Here is a 20231-nt window from a genome sequence, read left to right on the forward strand (position 1 = left end):
AAGCAGAAAGCCCCATTTTAAATGCAGGATTTTAGGCTGGTGTAGAGATGCCCTTTAGGTACTTGCCATCCATCAAAGCCCAATCCGCAGGGCAGTTCAGCTGAAATACTGAGAATCAACTCAAGCAGGCCAAGGACTGCCCATGAGCTAGAAACACTGAAATATTTTGGCATAGCTGGTTTGCAGATTTGGGCAGTTAATTAGCTTTCTTCCCCTCCTGCTTGCTGTCTTGTCCTGAGACTCTTCCATCACTGCCTTTCAATGGAAAACTAGCCAAAGTGTTTTAGATTGCACAGAAAATAATTGCTTCTTTTCAACAGAGGAATATTCCCCCCACCCCCCAATCAAGTATCCTCTTCTAAAAGCCAAGAGAAATTCAAAGAGCTAATAGCAGGTAACGTGAAAGGAAGTGTTCCATAAAGCACATTCTTCCATGGAAAGAATATTAAGGCTGATAAATAATAGTGGCAAATATAATTCAACCAAAAATTGGACTACTTTCACAGCAAACTGGAGTGTCCAATTTCATCAGTGTATAGATGGGAATGACAGAGCAGTTCTTGTCCTCCAGTGCCAACTTTAGATTGCTTTATAATCTGGTTTTGGGGTCGGAGTGCTCACTTTTCATGGTCGCTATGCAAAAAGATGTTTACAAGAGAGGACAGGGATTTTACTCTGCAATGATGTGTTCTGTTCTTTTTGTGTGTGCACTGAATTGTCAGATGCTCTTTTAAAATCCATGATACTCCCCATTAATACAAACCATTTGATTTGCAAGTGCAATCCTCTTAAACAATTCCTCCTTCCTCCTCTCACCATAAAAAGCCCTCTTGGGGGATATGGTTTTTGTCAGATAAAAATGGAAAATAAAAGTTAAAGTCATTCTTTTGTTGAGTATTGAGGAAAGATTCCCCCCACCCCACCCGGTTCCATTATTTTCTAGAGAATAATATAAGAATTGCATTAAAGGTCTAGTTTCCATTGCAAATGTTTTTTTTATTTTTGACCTTTCGTTCTAATAAGAAAGACTTACCAACCCTCTCCCCCAATGCACTCCAACAACCCCATGCCAATTGCCATACTGGCTGGGAATGATGGAAGCTGAAATCCAAGATTTGTGGAGGGTACCTGTTTGGGGCTCCTCTAGGGCCTGGAATCATCTGCCTCAGAGACCTTGCAGCCTTAGATCTGCTGGAATTAAACTCTGAGGGGAATAGCCGTGGATGTATCAACGGAGAAGGTTGTGTAACTGGACGTTGGAACCTGACTAACCGATGCAGAGACACAAGTCTTAGTAAAAACCTTTACTGCAGTAATTCCCGTAGTTAGCTATATGCCTTTGTAGTCCCAGAAAATATCCTTAAATTACCATGTAGCTCTTTGACCAGAATCAGTTCATGAGCATCACAACAAAAGACCCAATCAACCCTGGGTTCAGCAGACAGACTAAATCGAGACAAGTTTACAGTTCCAGTAAAACCAGGAAGCTTTCTAGGTTACACAGACGTTGTTTCTAGAAAAGTCTACTGCTTGTTACACTAGTTTAAATACAGTGGAAGTAGTCGCTAAAGGTCACTATCAGACATCCGATCCTCACAGGGAAACCAAGCTCTTGGGCAGTTGCTGCGCCTCACCAGATTCCTCTGTACTGCCCTCTTTGGTTGATGATGCACTTTAGGGCACCCACACCATGAAACCACCTGTCCTGCAGAGTCCACCTCCTGCAGCCCTGTTCCTACTGGAGACACCCCTGGTTGAGAAGCAGGGGCCTCTGTAAAGGTCAGGTCTCCCAGCTGTGGAAGATAGGCCCTATCAGCATCCTGAGTCTCACCCCTCCTGTGTCGTAAGCCAGTGGGAGGCCCTAGTAGAAATGAGTTATTTATTTATTTATTTATTTTCTTTTCTTTTCTTTTCTGTAGCATCCAATAGCTGAAGCTCTCTGGGCAGTTCACAAAAATTTAAACAACAAAGCATGGGATAAAACAATATAAAATATGAACGCTTAAAACCACAATATAACCGTACAACTGGAATAAAACCTAGCAGCAATGCAGGGATTTAAAGTACAGATTTAAAACACCAAAGCTAAAAGGCTAGGAAGTTTATGTGCTAAAATACTGGGAGATTAAAAAGGTCTTTACCTGGCACTGGAAAGAGTACAACGTAGGTCCCAGGCAAACCTCTCTAGGGGGCTCATTCCACAGCCGGGGTGCCACAGCAGAAAAGGCCCTCCTCCTAGTAGCCACCCACAGAAAAGGCCTGACTCTACAGCTTCCCTGTCTGACTCAGAATCGGTGTCACATGTTCTAGCTCCCCCCAGACTGGGGCAAAGTCTCACGCTTAGATCTCTGAATATTTTGTGTGAAGAGTTTGAATCAGTCCTTATTCCTGGAGGATAGGTCTATCCATGGCTATGAGCTATGATTGCTTAATCAAATGTCCACTTTAAGAGGCAGCGTGACTCAATTACTAGTTTCAGTGTGTGGGGGGGAACAGTGGGGGGGATATTTGTATTCATGCCCTGCTTGTGGGCTTCCTGGAAACATCTGGTTGGCCACTGTTGCTGTGATAGTTTAGATGGATCCTTGGTTTGATTCAGCAGGGATTTTCTTATGTTCTTACCCACTAACTATTTAAGGCTGTTTGCTCTCCTAGAACGAGACGGTAAACAACATACGTTGAGCCTATTCAACAATACCTCAATGGGCCAGTTCGCACAACCGGACAGCTCATCGTGGGTTAATTTACCCTTGAGGAGCTGTGGCGCATACCAACTGCTATTATGAATAGGTTCGTCTTGTTGCGCGAACCTGGCCAGCGGGGGTTATTTGAGGGCTAAACAACCCTCACATAAGCCTATCACAGACCATGGGTTATGTGAAGGCTGTTTAGCCCTCAAATAACCCCCGCCGGCCGTGTTCGCATGACATGACAAGCCATGGCACTCCCCGGTCGGGGGTTGCATATTCATAATGATGGCTGGCATGTGCCATGGCTCCTTGAGGTTTAATTAACCTATGATGGACTGTCATGTAATGCGAACCAGGTCAGTGGGTGGCTCTAAGCCAAGGGTGTTAAACCTCAGGCCTATTGGCCAAATCCAGCCTACCTAACTGGAGAGCTTCTCTGAAACTGAATTTGGCCCTCGGGCTGAACATTCAACACCCCTGGTCTAAACCATAGCATCATCCTTTTAAATTCCTTGCAGTTTCACCTGATGCACAGGGTGGGGCAGAGGAGTCTTAAATTCCTATTTGGGATAGCTTATCTATGGGGGTTAAGACACTGGTAACTTCAAGACTGGATTATTGTAATGCGCTCCATGTGGGGCTTTCCTTGGGTTTGGTCTGGAAGCTGCAACTGGTGCAGAATACAGCTGCGAGGGCTGCTAACTGGGCCTTTCTCTCGTCAGCTTGTTATACCTTTGTGACTATGACACTGAGCCAGTGTGGTGTAGTGGTTAGAGTGTTGGGTTGGGACTCGGGAGATCTGGATTCTCATCCCCACTCAGGTCATGAAGCTCACTGGATGACTTTGGACCAGTCACTGACTCTCAGCATAACCTACCTCGCAGGGTTGTGTGAGGATAAAATTGAGAGGAGGACTATGTAAGCTACCTAGGGTTTCTTGCAAGAAAAAAGAACGCGGGATAGAAATATAATAACAACAACAACAACAACAACAACAATGATGATGATGCCACTGGCTGCCAGCTACTGGGTCAAGTTTAAGGATGTCCCTGCCTGGTCTTTGCGATCCTCAGAAGGAGTACATTTGATGGTGCCGCAGGCTCCTGGGGCTGGCCTGAGAAACACTAGTAATAGAGCATTCAGGGTGCAATGATATGCATATTTTGACAGAAAAAAGTCCTACAGCTCCCAGCATTCCCCAGCCAGCCACGCAGAGCTTTTTTTGTGTTGAAACATGAATCAAATTCCTTGGTCTTGCAGCACCTGCCCTCTGGAACATGCTGCCCTTTGACATCAGACTGTTGTCTACATTTTTTACTTTTAGACATCTCCTTAAGACCCATCTCTTTGACCTGGCTTTCCCCGAGGTGTGACCCAGCGATGTGCTTTTAAGTTAGTCATGACTGAAGCTGCAATCCTATATGCACTTACCTGGGAGCAAGTCCCATTAAACTACATAAGACTAGCGAACATGTATAGGATTGCACTGCGGGTCCCTTTCAATTGCTCTCAATGGTACCTATTGCAACCAACAACTCCTTTTTGGTGGTGGGTGGTAGGGTGGGCTCATGTGCTCAAATTATCTGAAAAATGCCTGGGTAATTGTGGCAAGGATCTGATATCTGGAATCCTACATCATATAGAACATATTTGTATAAATGTCAAGTGAATGTATCACATTTCTTTGATAAATACCAAAGACATTTAAAATGGAACCCCATTCAGTGGTGTAGTTAGTTAATTTTAGCCTCTGCACTTAGGGTGTAACTGTATCAATTGAGCCTTCTCTGCTCAGAAAGCCCCAAAGTTGGATGCTCCTGAGTTTCTGATGCCACCTTTGCCTCCCCGTCCTCTGCTTGGTGACTTTTGTTAGGTGGGCTTTTTAGCCCATCTAGCGAGGGTGCTTCAGAAGGGGAGGGAAGGAGGCTAGAGGAGGCTCAGGATAACTTGTATCCTGACCTCTCTGGTCTCCTCTCTGCCAGTGGAACACCCCTTTTCTGTCAGGGTGGAAACTGAGCCAATAGAACCCCAGAGCAGTTCTGATTCTGAGGAGGATCAGCAATCCGTGGGAGAGGAGCCAGCTCCTCCCTCACAGGCACAGCAGCTGGCAGAAATTCCTCCTGCCGGCATTCCTGAGATAGATCATGATCCTAGCAGTGAGAAAGTGCGGGAACGAGGCTTGTTAGATGCTTGACGCAGATGCAGGGAGCGATGAGCGATGGAGGGCGTGGAAAGGAGGCGTAGCGCCTGTTTGGCGCACAAGCAACGGCCGCCTCCCATGGAGCCAAGGGAAAGAGGGAGGATCTCTCCCTAGCCAATAAGTTCAGGGTCTTCAAGTGACTCTCTTTCAAACGGGGATCAACTGCCTACTCGAAGCATAGGCCACTCTGCGTTTCCTTGGCTAGTCACTGGTGATTAGCATCTGAAAGAGTCATTAAGTTGTAAAAGGATTAAAGCCTTGAAAAGAATCCTTTCGTCTGTGTCTTGAGTTGGCTATTGGAGTCTACTGAAAGAGGCCGCAAGGGCGCTCCTGACATTTTCCTCCTCTGAGATTAAGTTCCCGACCTCGGAGAGGCAGCCGGCATGGTTGTCTCTGCATTGGCTGTGAAGGGGAGGGGTTTGGGCTTGGACCTCTGACTCCCCCTTCCAAGACTGGAACTTCATCTCCGACCTCAGATTTTTCCGAGCCATCCTATGGTCCCTGGGATGCTCACGCAGGACCATAAGATTGTCGTCTTAATCATTTTATGAGGGGACCCTCTTTAGATGGTAATGAGTACTATTTCACTTCAAAGTGTGGTAAGCAGTGGAGGGTGCTGGCTCCATTGTCAGTGAATCTGCTCTGGGTTTCAGTCAGAACCAGGCAGAATGCTAAAGGAGCTGTCCAAGGTGCTGAAGCCATTTTAGGGGTGGGGTCCAGCACCTTGGATAGCTCTTTTAGAGTTTGGACTGGTTTTGACTAAAATCCAGAACAGATTCACAGCCCCACGGATGTTGGAGCCATCTGGTGGTAAGCCAGCCCTGCTGCATTTGGGGGGCTTCCTGCTCATTCTGCTGAGCAGAGCCCTGGACATCTGCCCCGAAGTCCTGCCATGCAGGCACCACTGGCCCAATTCACCATTTTCAGGAGCTCCAGAACTCTCTGCCTCATGACACCCCTCTTGCCTGTTTTCTGATGGTTTTCCACTGCCATACCAAGACCTTTCTTTTTTGCCAGGATTTTTTAATTCACCAGCGGGGTAATTTTTTTATTACCTGTTTCTTTTATGCACTAGGTACTGCTGGGTTAAATTGTATTGCTGCTTTTAATGTGATCTATCAATTTTTTTTTTGTTTTAAACCCTGCTGCTTTTATCCGATGGTTGTTTTTACTGGCTTATTGCATTTTGTTTAGTGCTGTTTTGTTGCTAGCCACCTTGAGTGCCTCTACTGAAATGGAAAGGCAGGATATAAATACTTATCAACAATAATAAATAAATATCACAAGTTCATTCATTTCAGAGGTAGTGGAAGCAGAAGTAGTGGAAAGAATGGAAGTGGAAGGCACATAGTGCTGTAGGAGCTAAATGCATATTGCTGCGAGATTATCATGCTGCATTTTCTGAATTTGTTAAACTGTCATGTTGCATTCTGACAAGTGCATGGCAAAGACTGGCAGTTGTCCCCAAACATTTAATTTGCATTTTATCCTTGCTAAGCACTACTGGGGACCTTTGGGTAATAGCCATGTCTGCAATATTGAGAGTACAACACTTCATTACCTGCCTGCATGGAAATATTTAGCATTCATCCAGGAGGCAGGGAGAAGAACCAGGAAAAAAGATTCTTGTACTTACGGTTAACTTTGTGCCTCTAATGAAATCCATTATTGGCAAGATTCTTTTCCCTATGGTCTCCAGGTGTCTTCCTGCCTCTTCTTTGGTTAGAGGACTAAAAGGAGCTTTGTGCTCTGTGGGGATTTAAAAGAAGTCACACCTGATATCGACTCCAATCCACATTTAAGCTGGATCAACTGCGCTGGTGGAAGTGGACTTTCCCAACCCTGCTTTCGGAGGCAGAATTCCCAAAGATTGGACAGGAGGACCTTCCACTAGTAGACCCCTTCCTCTTGTGGAAGGCAGATCCTGGATCCAACCCAGTATTTTTAAAAAACATATTATTACTGAATGCTTTATAGAGAGTATGAAAATATTATTGTTATTGTTATTATTATTAGCAACATAACAGTGCAGCATAGAGCGCTCCTCTTCAGTGTTCCAGACAGCCAGATAACCAACCATGCCATGCACTGTTCCAGGTTACTCCATTCCATAGCAGAGTGCAGGCTCCAGGTTTTTGAGGGCCTTTGGGCAAGACGCTCTCAATGGGCCCCTCCCTCAGTAAGTCTACCTTCTTACCACCACTGTCACCAGTTTCTATTGCTCCTCATCCTCTTTCTCATCATTGCTACCTGTAAGGCATGGTAATGTAAATGTTTGTTTGAGTTGTAGAATGTTATCCAGGTAAGTTAGAGTTAATGGACTGTTGGTATGTGAGGGAAAGCTGAGAGGGGCTTGTGAGTGAGTGGAATTCTAAGGGGTTTAAAAAAGAGAGACGTGACGGTTTAATGGTCAGATAGGGTTTAGGGATCCAGTTAATGTACATCTAGTGAGATTGGTTTGGGTGATGGGCTTAGAAAGGGTAGGTAGGTAGGTTAGGAATACACATAATATAATACAATACAATACAATAACTTTTATAAACTTTCTTGTAACTAATAAAATATTACTTCTTTAATTATTTATATAATTCCCCGTGTCAGCTTGATTTGTTAATGCTACCAAATTAGAAAAATCTATTTTCCTGTTACTACTCCTATATCGGTTAAAGGAAACCAGGTAACCTAGTGGGTGTCTCCTTGACACATGGTAAAGAGGCTGAAGTGTTGGGATTCAGTGAGGATAACTGGGGCCAAAGCTGAGGCAGACATCCTAGGGTTATTTTTCAGTTTCGTGCATGTGGAAATGGAAGGGAGATTAACCCAGAGACAGGAACGTCACACTATTATTTATTTATTTATTTAAAACATTTGTATCCCACCCTATATCATTAGGATCTCAGGGCAGCGTACAGATAAATCAGTTTAAGCTGTGTAAAACAATAAACAATGTAAATAGCTAAAAACGTATTAAATCATTAAGCTGGCTAATACCAGTTCAAAATCAGAAAACAATAAAACAGTTAAAACAGTGTGCAAACTCAGGGAATCCAATTAGCCCTCAAAGGCTTTGGTAAGAAGCCATGTTTTAACTTGGTGCTGAAATGAAACCAGTGTCTGCACCAATCGGGCCTCCAAGAGAAGAGCATTCCACAACCAGGGTGCCACAGCAGAGAAGGCCCTCTCCCACGTCCCACCATAGTGTATGTCTTGCACTGGTGGGACGCAGAGGAGGGCCCCTCCAACAGATCTCAATCCTTGGGCAGGCATATATAGAGGGAGGCGCTCCCTCAACTATCGAGGTCCCAAGCTGCTTAGGGCTTTAAATGTCATCACTAGTACCTTGAATTCCGACCGGAAACATATTGGCAGCCAGTCCAATTCCTTTAAGACCAGTGTTATGTGATCTTTACATGATGTTCCAGTCAGCAGTCTAGCTGCTGCAACACTACCGCTTGCTTGTCAGGCAAAGAGGCAGTGAGCATCCAGGCATCTAATGCTCCTTCTTCTCATCACCACCATTGTTGGGATCAGAGCAAAAGGAAGATGAGCAAGTAGGTTGCAGTGTTGAGGAGGAGGAGCAACTCTAGGGGGCCCTTGTTAGTGGACCCCTGCTGAGAAATGGAGCCTTGGCAGGTGCCTGGCCATGCCTACCCTTGACCTTGCCTACCTTTCCCCTGATTGGGGAAAAAGCAGATGGGCGAGGGAGTTGTGGGAGAAAACCAGAGAGAAGGGTTATGCAGCTTCTTTCACCCAAAGTTTCTTCACTGCCATGATTTTCATAGGAGAAGCAGTGGCTGGGGTTTAAAGACCGGTGTTTGAAGGGAAACCAGAAGTTCCTCCTTTAGCTTATTGGCCTTCTGACTCTCAAGCAGACATTGCATGAGAATCAGAGAAGGCCCCCCCCCATGCCACCGCATTTGCTACCTGAAAATGTTGGCAGCTTCCTGCAAGACATCTTTTCTAGAAATTTCCCAACTTCTTTGTTTTTGAAGCCCAGCGTCAGCAGATAAGCCTGAGGAGATGGACAAGACCAGTCAGCTGTCTGTGGCAAATTGTGGAGGCCATGGGGGTCTGAAATATAAAAGTGGAGGAGGAACATCTTTTTTTTTCAAATTTCCCCCCCCCAAAAAACCCTTTACAAATCAAAACAGGCTTGCATGTAAATATTATAAAAATCATAGAAGGAAAATACTTTAACAAATTATTTCTTCAGGAAGGATTGAGGAGTTTTATTTTCTAGCACAGTGCTCAAACACAATTCTTTCCCTTGTGTGCTCCAGGGATCTCCAGAGTGGTACTGCTGAGCACCCCTTGGTGGACCCCAAGTGGATGTACTGCTGCTGGCTAGGCATGTTCCAGTCCTTGTGGCCTTCTCACACCTTCCTTACAGTCATCCAGCAGCCTATTCCTCTGTAGGCCTTACGTGCTGTGTGGGTTGGGTAGCCACTTACGCATCACCAAAAAGAGGGCAACAGAGGACACAGATTTCCATCAAATTCACATATGTTGACATATATGCATAGATGCAAATTTAGGAATAATTAGTGTAAATCAACTATAAATACAATATGTCTCACCCTAGTGGGGAAGACAGCGACTAGGTGACCTGTGTGCCTGCTTTGACTGTTGTTCAGGTACTAACTGTGGATGGAGAGCGTCAAGGCCCCCGTTATCCTACCCCAGCATGTGCTGCCTGAATCAGTTGCCGCACTCTGTCCAATGGTAGGACCGGCAAATAATTCATTGATTTATTGGTTTCTATTTTGTATTTTATTATTTTTCTCTCTAAGGGTGCATTCCTATGAGATTGACACCTGAAAGAATGGAAAGCTCAAAGACTGGAGGCTTCCAATCATCCTATGCTCTGCCAGACTCTTGCTGGCTGGGCGGGAGGAGTGACAGAGGATTTTTAGCCTCTCTGTCCTCCTTTGCAGTAGTTTACACTAGATGGGCCTCTGAGCCCACTTAGCTCAGTTGTGCTGCCAGGGGCAAGGGCAGGGGCTGAGAAGCTACTGGTTCCAGTGGATCTATGGCTTCTCCCCTCCCTGTCGACTAGCATGCCCTGTCCCTCCTTCTTTCTCTCCTTCCCAAGGCTGGAGTTTTGACCTTGGGAAAGGGATCCACCGTGGAGCTTTCTGGGGTGGCTGGGGCCCCCATCTACACTGGGCTTTTACTCCAGGGCAGGTGCGAGTCAAGGTCCATCGTGATAGATGATGCAGTTGCTACTTTGCAGCCATCTGTGGTTTTTGCCCGGAAAAAGTGGAGTTCCAAGGAATTCATAGAATCATAGGATTGGAAGGGGCCTACAAGACCATCGAGTCCAACCCCCTGCTCAGTGCAGGAAGCCTGATTCCCAGGTGGTCTCCCATCCAAGTACTAACCAGGGCTGACCCTGCTTAGCTTCCAAGTTCAGACGAGATCGCTCAGTTCACCTCTGTACCTCTGAGTCATTTTACTGTGATTTTTGGGGTTTGCTGCAGGTTCCCCTGCGGTTGCAGGCCATCTGTTCCTTCCCTGAACTGACTTCACATCTTACAGTGGACATGTTGTAGGTGTGCATAGTGCCTGCGTCATTCTGTGATGCCCCTTTATTCCCCCATCTCTTTGCAGCTGTGCAGTTAGAGGCACAGAGGGGCGGTTTCATTTATTTAACCCCACTTTCGCACATTTTTGCAGCTTCGTATCTTCGCAACGCTTGCTTTTGGACTCAGTAGCCAAGGGCTGGGGAGGGTCGGGCACCATTTTGGAGCGATGGCTAGGCATGTAGTGCTCATGCTTGGGAGTGCGAACCATCACGGGAGTCTCAGGCTGGGGAACTGACAAACTGATGGTGTGGAAATGAAGGAGCACATAACACCCGCTTTTTTACCTAAAACAGGGTCAGAAAGACACAGCAGAGCCCCTGAAATATAAAATAGCCACTGAAGTGTTGCACCCCCACACTCATGGGACTGCACAGCTGCACATTTCAGTATAATGGAAAAAAAAGGGCATGGCGAGTCTCTTAGGGAAGCGCGCAGTACATTGCAAGTGTATCGCAGGGCATGGTGATTCGAAGCCGCATTGCTGCACAGGGGTGGGGGTCAAAGCGGTGCCATATAGATGGAGCCGGGGAGGGGGTTGCCGGTGGTGGAAATTGCTGCTGAGATGTCCCCCTCTGAGTTTGTAACTGTTTATTGCCTGGGAGGGAAAAATCCACAGCATCCTATGGCCATCTAAGGTCTGTAGGATTGTGCTCTGATCCACATTGTGAAATTAATATAAAAAATTGTAAGGTGGGATATAAATACTTTAAAAATGAAAAAGTGAAATTATATTAGAATCAGTGGATATAAATGTGCTTAATTTTGGCTGGTCCACCCCTAAGTTGCTAAGGTCATCTTTGTCACCTGTATAGATGTATTCCACATAGTCGGGGTGTTTTTTGGTGAAAGCTTCTTTCAACTTGTCTATTTTTACAGCCTTTACTTTAGTTGCAAATGGTGTGTACATCACTGAAAAACATTCTGCTCTTGTGATGGCTTCTTCAATCATAGCCTAAAAAAAGAGAGAAGAAAGATAAGATACAGACTGTGTTTTTTAAACGTAAGCTGCTATTAAAAAAGGAGCGGGGGGGGGAGACAAGAAAATGAAAATGAAAAATAATTACCTTCATGGATGATATTTTCCTCTTAATAGTTGCACAGTCATGCAAAGATAACATATTTTGGGTGTGAATATTAATTAGAGAAAAATTCAAATTAGTTCCAGAATGCATTGCCTATCTCACCCTCAGAAAATCAATTTTAATGTAGAAAAAGAACATTTGTAAACACTTTTCACTGTGGCGGGTCTATGCCTTCAATGAGAAGAATAAAGGCATTAGAGAAATTATCTCAAGGATAAAAAGAAAATGACTTTTACTTTCTCTGAAGGTTATATCCATACCATTAGATAGTTTGTTTGAAGCTTGGAGAATTGATTTAAATGTAGGTTGTTTCAAATATGGATTACCCAGAGAAAAGACAGCCCACACAGGGTATAATGAAGGGGCAAACAATTTATGATCCTCTTATGACTACTTTTAAGGTGGCTACTTAACACATGGCCAAAAAAGAGGAAATGCATCATTCCCCCCCCCCAAAAAAAAAGGACTAAAGGGGACACACATTGGCATATATTTGCATATGCTAACTTAGAAGCAAATTTAGAAATAAATACTATTGTTTAAATAGAAATACAATACATCTCACCACAGTGGGGAAGACTGTGGCCAGGTGACCTGGGTGCCATCTAGCCTGCTCATCTGATATCCAGGTGTTAAGTGCTGATGGGCAACTTCAGGGCTCCTGCTCTCCCTTCTTATGGGCTTTATCTTTAAACTGGACGTGGACTGGGCAGTCCTTCAAACAGAGCAGGGGTCAGCAACACGCAGCCAGTACCAAACAGCTATGGAATGCTACCACAGCCAAATTTAGCTTGTTTCATTGTAGCTTTCCATAGCTGTTTGCTGTCTTGGATGTTTGGTCCCAGAAAGCAAGGGTTGGTGATTTCTGTTCCATTCCATGGCCTTTACCCTGTGGGTTGCCTCAAAGTTCCACGGTATCCACCCAGGTCTTTAACTGTCTAGATGAAATCGCTGGGAGAAGTCATCCAGAGATTTGGGCTGTGTAGCCAACAATATGCTGATGCTATGCAGCTCTGCCTCTCTTTTCTGCCTTTGAATCTCAGGGAGGCTGTGGATTTTATTTATTTATTTATTACATTTATATCCAGCTGTTTTTTTTTCCTCCAGAGAACCTAAGGTGGCTTACCTGATCCTCTTCCTCTCCATTTTATCTTTACAACAACCCTGTGAGGTAGGTTAGGCTGAGAGAGTCAGTGGCTGTCCTGCAGTCACCCGGTGAGCTTCATGGCCAAGTGGGGACTAGAACCTGAATCTCTCGAATCCCAGTCCAACGCTCTAACCACTACACCACACCGGCTCTCAGTTTTTATCTAGTATATTGTCTGTGTTCAATCCAGGCATACACTTCTTGGTTTTCATGTACATATCCCCGTATCCAGTATCTGGATGTGGTATTGGGATGGATGAAAGAGAGAACAAATTGAAACTTAATCTAACTAAGATGGGGCTTTTGTGGGTTGGGAAGCCAGCCAATCAGGATGGAGGTGTAAAACTGGTCCTGGATGAGGTTGCGCTCCCCTTCAAGGACCAGGAATGCAGTGCCTCCCGAGCTCATTGCTGTTGGGAGGAGCTCAAGTAGTGGTGGTGGCAAGGCATGCCTTCTACCAGCTCAGGCTTGTATGCCCAGCTGTAGCTCTATCTAGAGCGGCTGGACCTGGCCTTGGTCACCCATGCAGTAGTTACCTCCAGGATGGATTACTGTAATCTGCTTTACATGGGGCTGTCTTTGAAGGTCATTTGAAAACTTCAGTTGGTGCAAAATGCAGCCACTTGGATGCTAATAGGGGCCAAAAAGTCTGAATATGTAACACTATTTTTGCAACGGTTACATTGGCTACTTGTATGTTTTTGGGCCCAGTTCAGTATTGGTGTTTGTTTGTTTATTTATTTATTTCATTTATATCCTACTTTTTTTCCTCCTTAAGGAACCCAACGTGGTATACACAATCCTCCTGCTTTCCATTTTATCCTCCCAACAACAACCTTATGAGTTAGGTTGGGCTGAGAGTCAGTGACTGGCCCAAAGTCACCCAGTGGGCTTCCATAGCCGAGTGGGGTCTAGAACCCTGATCTCCTGGTCTAACACTTCCAGTCCAACATTCTAGCCACTATACCACACTGGGTCTCAGTGTTAACTTTTAAAGCCCTAAGTGGCTTGGTACCAGTTTACCTTAAGGACCCCCTTTACCCCTATGGTCCTGCCCGTACACTCACATTGGCTTGGCGAAATTTGCATGAAATTGGAAATACAAACCCTTTGTAGACTTTTGAATTTGAGGTACAGTCAATTTGTGTGTGGGGTGGGGGTGGGAGAAAAGAGGCTAACAAAAGTTAAGAGTAATATATACAAGCAACTAGCCAATAACCATGAAAAACCAATAACAAAATTATGGCTAAAAGTAATAGCGAGAAAAACATTGTCCAAAATAAGACCAGCAAAACCAGAAAGGACTATAGTCCCTTCAAACTAATAGGCTGCACTGCACCCCTAAGTCCTCAGAAGACAAACAAACCAACAGTCTTTATAAAGGTCCTTGGCAGATCACTCAAAGTCCAGAAGTAAGAGAACTTGGCAAACATCCCGTTGAATCATCTCCTCTATTGCTGATGTTTAGAGGTGAGTGCTGACGCTTATGTAGCCAAAACAGTACCAACCAAGATATCAGAAAGCTCAAGGAAACCCCAAGGGTTGCAAAAGTGAAACCTTAAGGGGTGGTGGTGGACCAAAAACTGCCAAATGAGGATTGTATATGGCTAACATGGAATGCTGACTGACCGTTGTGGGGTGGTGGAGGGGGCCCGGGATGTGGCGGAATGGAAAACTGTGGTTGGAAGTGGGAATGAAATGGAGTGGCTAGAATCCTGCACTTCACACTGCAGCTTTTTGTTGCAGCACTTGCAGGTCCCACTTGTAGAGCTCCAAAGCTTCATTTCTTGCACACAGAGCTTTGGGACATTCAAGCTGTATGTATGTACATTGGCTCTGTATGTGTGATCTGTATCCTCCATTTTTTCAGGAGACAGATGGCACAGACACAGTCTGGGAGCAGACAGAGTCTGTGTGCATATGCCTTCTATGTGTAAAGGCTCTGTGCACAAGGTCGGATCAATATGTAGAGGCTGGGGTCGGAGCCACTGAGAGCAATGCCAATACTCCTTCCACATGTCGATTGTATCCAAACTTAGAATGTATGCAGGTTTGCCTTTCACTTTGGATATTCATGATTATCTGATACATTAACTGGAGATGCATGAGCCCTAATGGGCAGTTTTTGACAGAGATTTGCCTTTAGTGGGGACAAATTGACAAAGGCAAAGGAGGAAGGCAAAAATTCTCACCCTGGAACGACGGACTGAAGCATCTCCGCGTGGAACTGAGAAATCACCGCTTACAGTTTCCTTGGCAGACTGAATGAACAGACAGCACTGCGGCACTCAAGGTCACTCCTCGGTGATGTAAAATTGCTGGAGAAATTATGTGTAAATCTGAGTAATGTTTCCAAAAGCCGAGACAATTGTCTCTGCTCAGCTGGAATTGAAAGGCTGAGGTAATTTGGGATATGTCTTCTTGTTCGTAATGGACATAAACAGGTATTTGGGTGCACATTATGCCACTTCACTTTCAGTCAAACACTGCCTCGGATGAAAGCAGTGATCTGATCTGTTTGCCCTTACACAATATATCCTGGAAATGAAATGCACTCTGATGCTGTCATGAGGCAGTGGATCTGCCCTGTCTAAGCATTTCAGAGCAGAAGCTATAGGTGAAAAAAGATGGCCTCATGCCTAGAGATCAAGCAATCCTTGGACAGCAAGGATTACACATTACAAAGTGGCTCTTGCATGTATTAAGGGAACTGTTCCCACTTGAGGGCGGGGGCACTTGTGCATTGCCAAAAACGAGGACACAGATTTGTATAAAATTTGGAGGAAATTGTCAATAAATGGTCACCTGAAGGGGAAAAGCAATAGATGAGACACTGGGATATATCACCACCAAGGGTATGACCCATTTTTCTCCCCACCATAATGGTCATGTATGTCAGAGCTATTTGCTTTATTATTCTCCTGGATTTGTGTGTGTATGTGCTAAAGGCTTCATGGACATGAAATCTCGAGTGCCTAAATATTTCATGATCAGAACAAGGGGAGTTTTTAATTTATTTTTTAAGAGTTAAGTGGCATTCCTCAAAGTGTATTATCCACACAGAATGACTTAAAGGATGATCACACCCTTTGCATGTTCCTTCCGCAGATTGTTCATAATATTCACTGCAGATTGTCCACAGGAGGGGACACTAGTTTTGCTGATGGTGATGGTCCACTAGACCCTGAGAATTTCAGCACTGAAAAATATAAAGCTACATTGTCCTGAATCAGATTATGAGTAGCCCAACGTTGTCTACTCAGGCTGGTGGTGGGATCCTTTAACCTGGAGATGCTACGGGTTAAACCCAGCACCTTTTGTATGCAAAATGTGTGCTCTGCCACTGAGGAGCCGCGGCTTCTTCTTCTTCTTCTTCTTCTTCTTCTTCTTCTTCTTCTTCTTCTTCTTCTTCTTCTTCTTCTTCTTCTTCCCCTCCTCCTCCTCCTCCGCCTACCCCCCCAACTGCTAGTTTCTAACCCTCATGATCATATGGGGGTTATTAATATCTTCTAAAGGCTCCGAGACTAAAGGAAATATGGAGCCCATTTTATCCAGCCATCATTAACTTAAACCTGTGACAGGATCAATATAGACCACCAACATGTTAAATGCTGAATCAGCCATCCCATCAGTCTTGATGATCAGCCATCAGTCTTGCCCCTACTGTCTTGCTTTATTTTAGGTTGGCTGTCATTAAACACACACACTATAGTGGAATATATATGTGTGAAGGGAAGGGGACTTGGGTCCTCAAATCTCAAGAGGCCTCTGGTACCTCACAGCCTGTGAGCCTCACAGCTGGTCCCATGAGCAGTAGGGCCCATTGCACTGCTCTCTAGCTTTAGAGACCTCCTTTACATTATGGACTTCCTCCTCATGGGTCTCCCTGTCCTCCTGCCACAATCTCACTGGAAGCTGTCAGTGGAGGTGCAGGGTTTTTCCTCACTAACCAGGTGTCCCACCCTTCAAATAGTGTGTGACAAACTGCCTATGATTTGTGAGACCCCAAGGACTTTCCCAAGGTTCGTATAATCAAAGCTATGCTTTTCCCATTAGCAACGTATGGCTGTGAGAGCTGGACTAGAAGGAAGGCTGAGCGCTGAAGAATTGATGCCTTCGAACTGTGGTGCTGGAGAAGACTCTTACGAGTCCCCTGGACTGCAAGGAGGTCAAATCAGTCCATCCTAAAGGAAATCAACCCTGAGTGCTCATTGGAAGGACAGATACTGAAGCTGAAGCTCAAATATTTTGGCCACCTAATGTGAAGAGAAAACTCCCTGGAAAAGACCCTGGTGCTGGGAAAGACTGAAGGCAAAAGGAGAAGGGGATGGCAGAGGATGAGATGGTTAGATAGCATCACTGATGCAATGAATATGGACTTGAGCACACGTCGGGAGAGAGTGGAGGACAGGAAGCCCTGGCGTGCTATGGTCCATGGGGTCATGAAGAGTCGGACACAACTTAATGACTGAACAACAAAGGACTTTCCCAAGACCTCCGGGCTTTTGGCTGAGAGAAGCCACATCCCTGTTACTTGGGCAACCACACTGCAGTGCTCTCCTTTGCTGGAGCCTGGTGGGTGACTGGGTGCCACCTCAGGTCCTGGCAGCCATAGCCAAGGCTGTTTCATCTGGTTGTCACTCCATGTAATTGGGACAACAGGTTGATTTAATCTTAAATTCACTCCACCATTATTATTGTTTTTGTTGTTGTGCCATCTGAGTATACTCTTTACTGAGTATAAGAGAGATGCTGTTAGTGGGTGGTCCTTCTGACCAGATGGAGGGTGTTCATCCTGTTCTGGATGGGGTTGCAAGGAGCAGGTTTGTAGCTTGGGGGTTCTCCTGGAGTCATCATCACTTGAGGCTCAGGTGGCCTCAGTGGCACAGAGTGCCTTCTACCAGCTTTGGCTGGTGGCCCAGCTATGCCCCTATCTGGACAGGGATAACCTGGCTCCCGTAGTCAATGCTGTGGTGACCTCCAAGTTAGATTACTGCAATGTGCTCTAAGTCGGGTTGCCTTTGAAGAAAGTTTGGAAGCTTCTGCTCGTGCAAAATGCAGTGGCCAGATTGATAGCAAGGACCAGAAGGCTGCTATCTGTACATTGCTGTCTGTACATTTCCAAGCCCAATTCACTGTCTGTACATTTCCAAGGCCAATTCAAGGTGCACATTTTGACCTATAAAGATTTACACAGGTCAGGACCACAATACCTGATAGAACACCTCTCCCAGTATGGACCTACCCATATACTAAGATCAACATCTGAGGCTCGCCTTTGATTGCCTCCTCTGAGGGAGGTTTGGAGGATGGCAACAAGGGAGAGGGCCTTCCTGGTGGTGGCCCCCCGATTGTGGAATGTTCTTTCCAGTGAGGTCTGCCTGGCACCAACATTGATTGTCATATTTTCAGCAACAGGTTAAGGCTGTCCTCTAATCCCAGACATTTGATGGCAAACTATGGGGCTTTTTGATGTTAGATTTTTTTTTTAAATTGGGTCCTCGTAATTTTATGGTTAATTGTTTTTAACGAATTCAAACTGTTTAAAAGGTTTTATATTATGTTTTATCATGTTGTGAATCACCCAGAGAGCTTTGGCTATTGAGTGGTCTAGTAATGCATGAATTCATGCATGCATGAATGAATAGAGCAGGTCCCTGCCCTGAGGAATTTACAATATAAATTTTAGCATGGGAAAGCTACAGAAATGGAGGCAGGGGTAAGCAGTGAAGCAATATGCAGTTGTTCTAGCTACACATTCTTAGGCTTAGTTGCAAGTTAACTTGCAGTCAGACATGGGAACCAGGAGACCTTGTCAAAGGCCCCTCGGAAAAGGTGGGTTTGGAGGAAAGATTTGAAGTAAGTAACAGAGGTAGTATCATGCAGGTGTTCTGAGAAGTTGTTCCAAGCAGGAGGGGGCAGCACAGTGCCCTGTTCTGTGGTCCCTTGAGGCTCAAAAGATGCTGGTAGCATCTGATGGCAGTCAGAATGAGGCAGAAAGAAAATAGGACCTTGGATAGGTCCAAGCAGTGTTTGCTGGCTGGAACTCTCTTGTACCATAATAAGAAGATGTTGTCTCAGCAGGGAGCTAAAGCCAACTGAAGCCTTATGTAGGCTGATGAGATCTGCAGTGTGATCAGCTCCACCCTTCCTGGAGGAGCGGACTCGACTGTTAAAGGGCCCTCACCTGATTTTGTCGCCTCAGACTTCTGCGAGGCTGGGGAGACGGAGGTTCTGCTGGGGACTCATCCTCTGAGCCAAAGAATGGTGGCAGGGCTGTGTTCTCTGGCTGGGAGGGCCATGAATGAGGCACAGATGGGCTTATCCCCGAGGAAGTAGTCTGTGCCTCATCCTCATCAGAATCCTCTGGAAGGTCTGAGGGCTGGGAGACATGACACAACAGAGAAAGGGGGATGTACTGTACTTTTAAAATCACTTGCAAAATTTCTCTGGGGATTGGGGAGGGGAAGGTCCATTGGCAATGTCACAAGTATTAGCCAATTTGTGCTTCCCTCCACAGCTGGATTTTCCCAGCTTTTGAGTGACCACTGCAGAAACCTTGCAGAGCCGGTTTTTCAATGCTCACCCTGGCTGAGAAAAAGCAGTGTTTTTGTACGAATGTGGCGACAGTGCTTCCAAACTGGGCCACCACTCTTTGAAAAATGTTGTGTCTGTCCCTGTGCTCACCCTTCACAAGCTTTAGGAGGCACTCAGCACAGAAATCAGATTTCTGTGGTTTCTGACCTTCTCCAAGGCCCAAGGCACACAGTCTTCTTCTTTATTACTGACAAACACGCACCACAACAACACTGGAGGCAGAATTTTGGACTTGCATTTAGCTCCTAAGCTAAAATAAAAGTTCAAATAAAAGTTGGATAGCCTATTTCAAAGAGGGCGGTGGACTCAAAACAGAGAAGTAAAAATGAAAGAAAAGAGCAGGAGGGAAAAAGCCTTGTGAGGAATATGACTCAGGTAGCCACAAGTTGTTATCAGACAGGGAAGAATTAAAGAATGCAGCTCTTTTTCTTGGCTTCTTGGCCAATGGCTCCTCAGGAATGTTAGGTGTCTAATGGTATTTGTTACATAACATGTAGGATCTGCAACAAAATTTTGCCGTGTGGAGTACTGCTGTTCAGGATTCCAGCCACCCATTCCCATTCTTAGCCCTGTTCTACTATTGTTTTTCCGCTTAGTCAGTATTATGTGGACACTGAACATGCCTCAGTCCTCATTGGGCTGTTTTGGGGATTCCTCCCCCTCAGAGTTTTTTCCCTATTTTTTTTTTGTAGTTTTGCAAACCTTGGGGTTCTCCCAAGTCTTCTGCCCCCTCCCTTTTGTGGGGGGGGGATGTCATTTTGGCTACCTAAACAATTGCACTCACAGCATTGGAAATAGAGAGAAAGATTGAACAATCGTCCCAATGTTTGGGATGAACAGCTTTCTATTTGAAAAATGCTGGTTCCATGAATGGGCCAGGAGGGCAAAGCCATGGCATTTAGACAGGCAAGGCACTAACTGGTGGGTCTG

The 20231-nt window shown here is 45.3% G+C and overlaps 1 protein-coding gene across 1 annotated transcript in view; it reads right to left on the minus strand.

Annotated features, from left to right (window-relative positions):
- SPATA16 (spermatogenesis associated 16) overlaps nt 1-20231 on the minus strand; it is a 236106-nt gene that overhangs the window by 78938 nt on the left and 136937 nt on the right. Inside the window, exons 5-7 of the mRNA XM_084842071.1 lie at nt 11280-11427; nt 8815-8961; nt 6527-6639 (exon numbers count right to left, since the gene is read on the minus strand). Coding sequence (XP_084698197.1) covers nt 6527-6639; nt 8815-8961; nt 11280-11427 — 408 coding nt within the window. The remainder of the gene's footprint in view (nt 1-6526; nt 6640-8814; nt 8962-11279; nt 11428-20231) is intronic.

This window comes from Heloderma suspectum, chromosome 3 (assembly GCF_057233095.1).
Source record: "Heloderma suspectum isolate Gila_16-S chromosome 3, 16-S_ref, whole genome shotgun sequence".
In the NCBI taxonomy this organism is placed as follows: Eukaryota; Metazoa; Chordata; class Lepidosauria; order Squamata; family Helodermatidae; genus Heloderma; species Heloderma suspectum.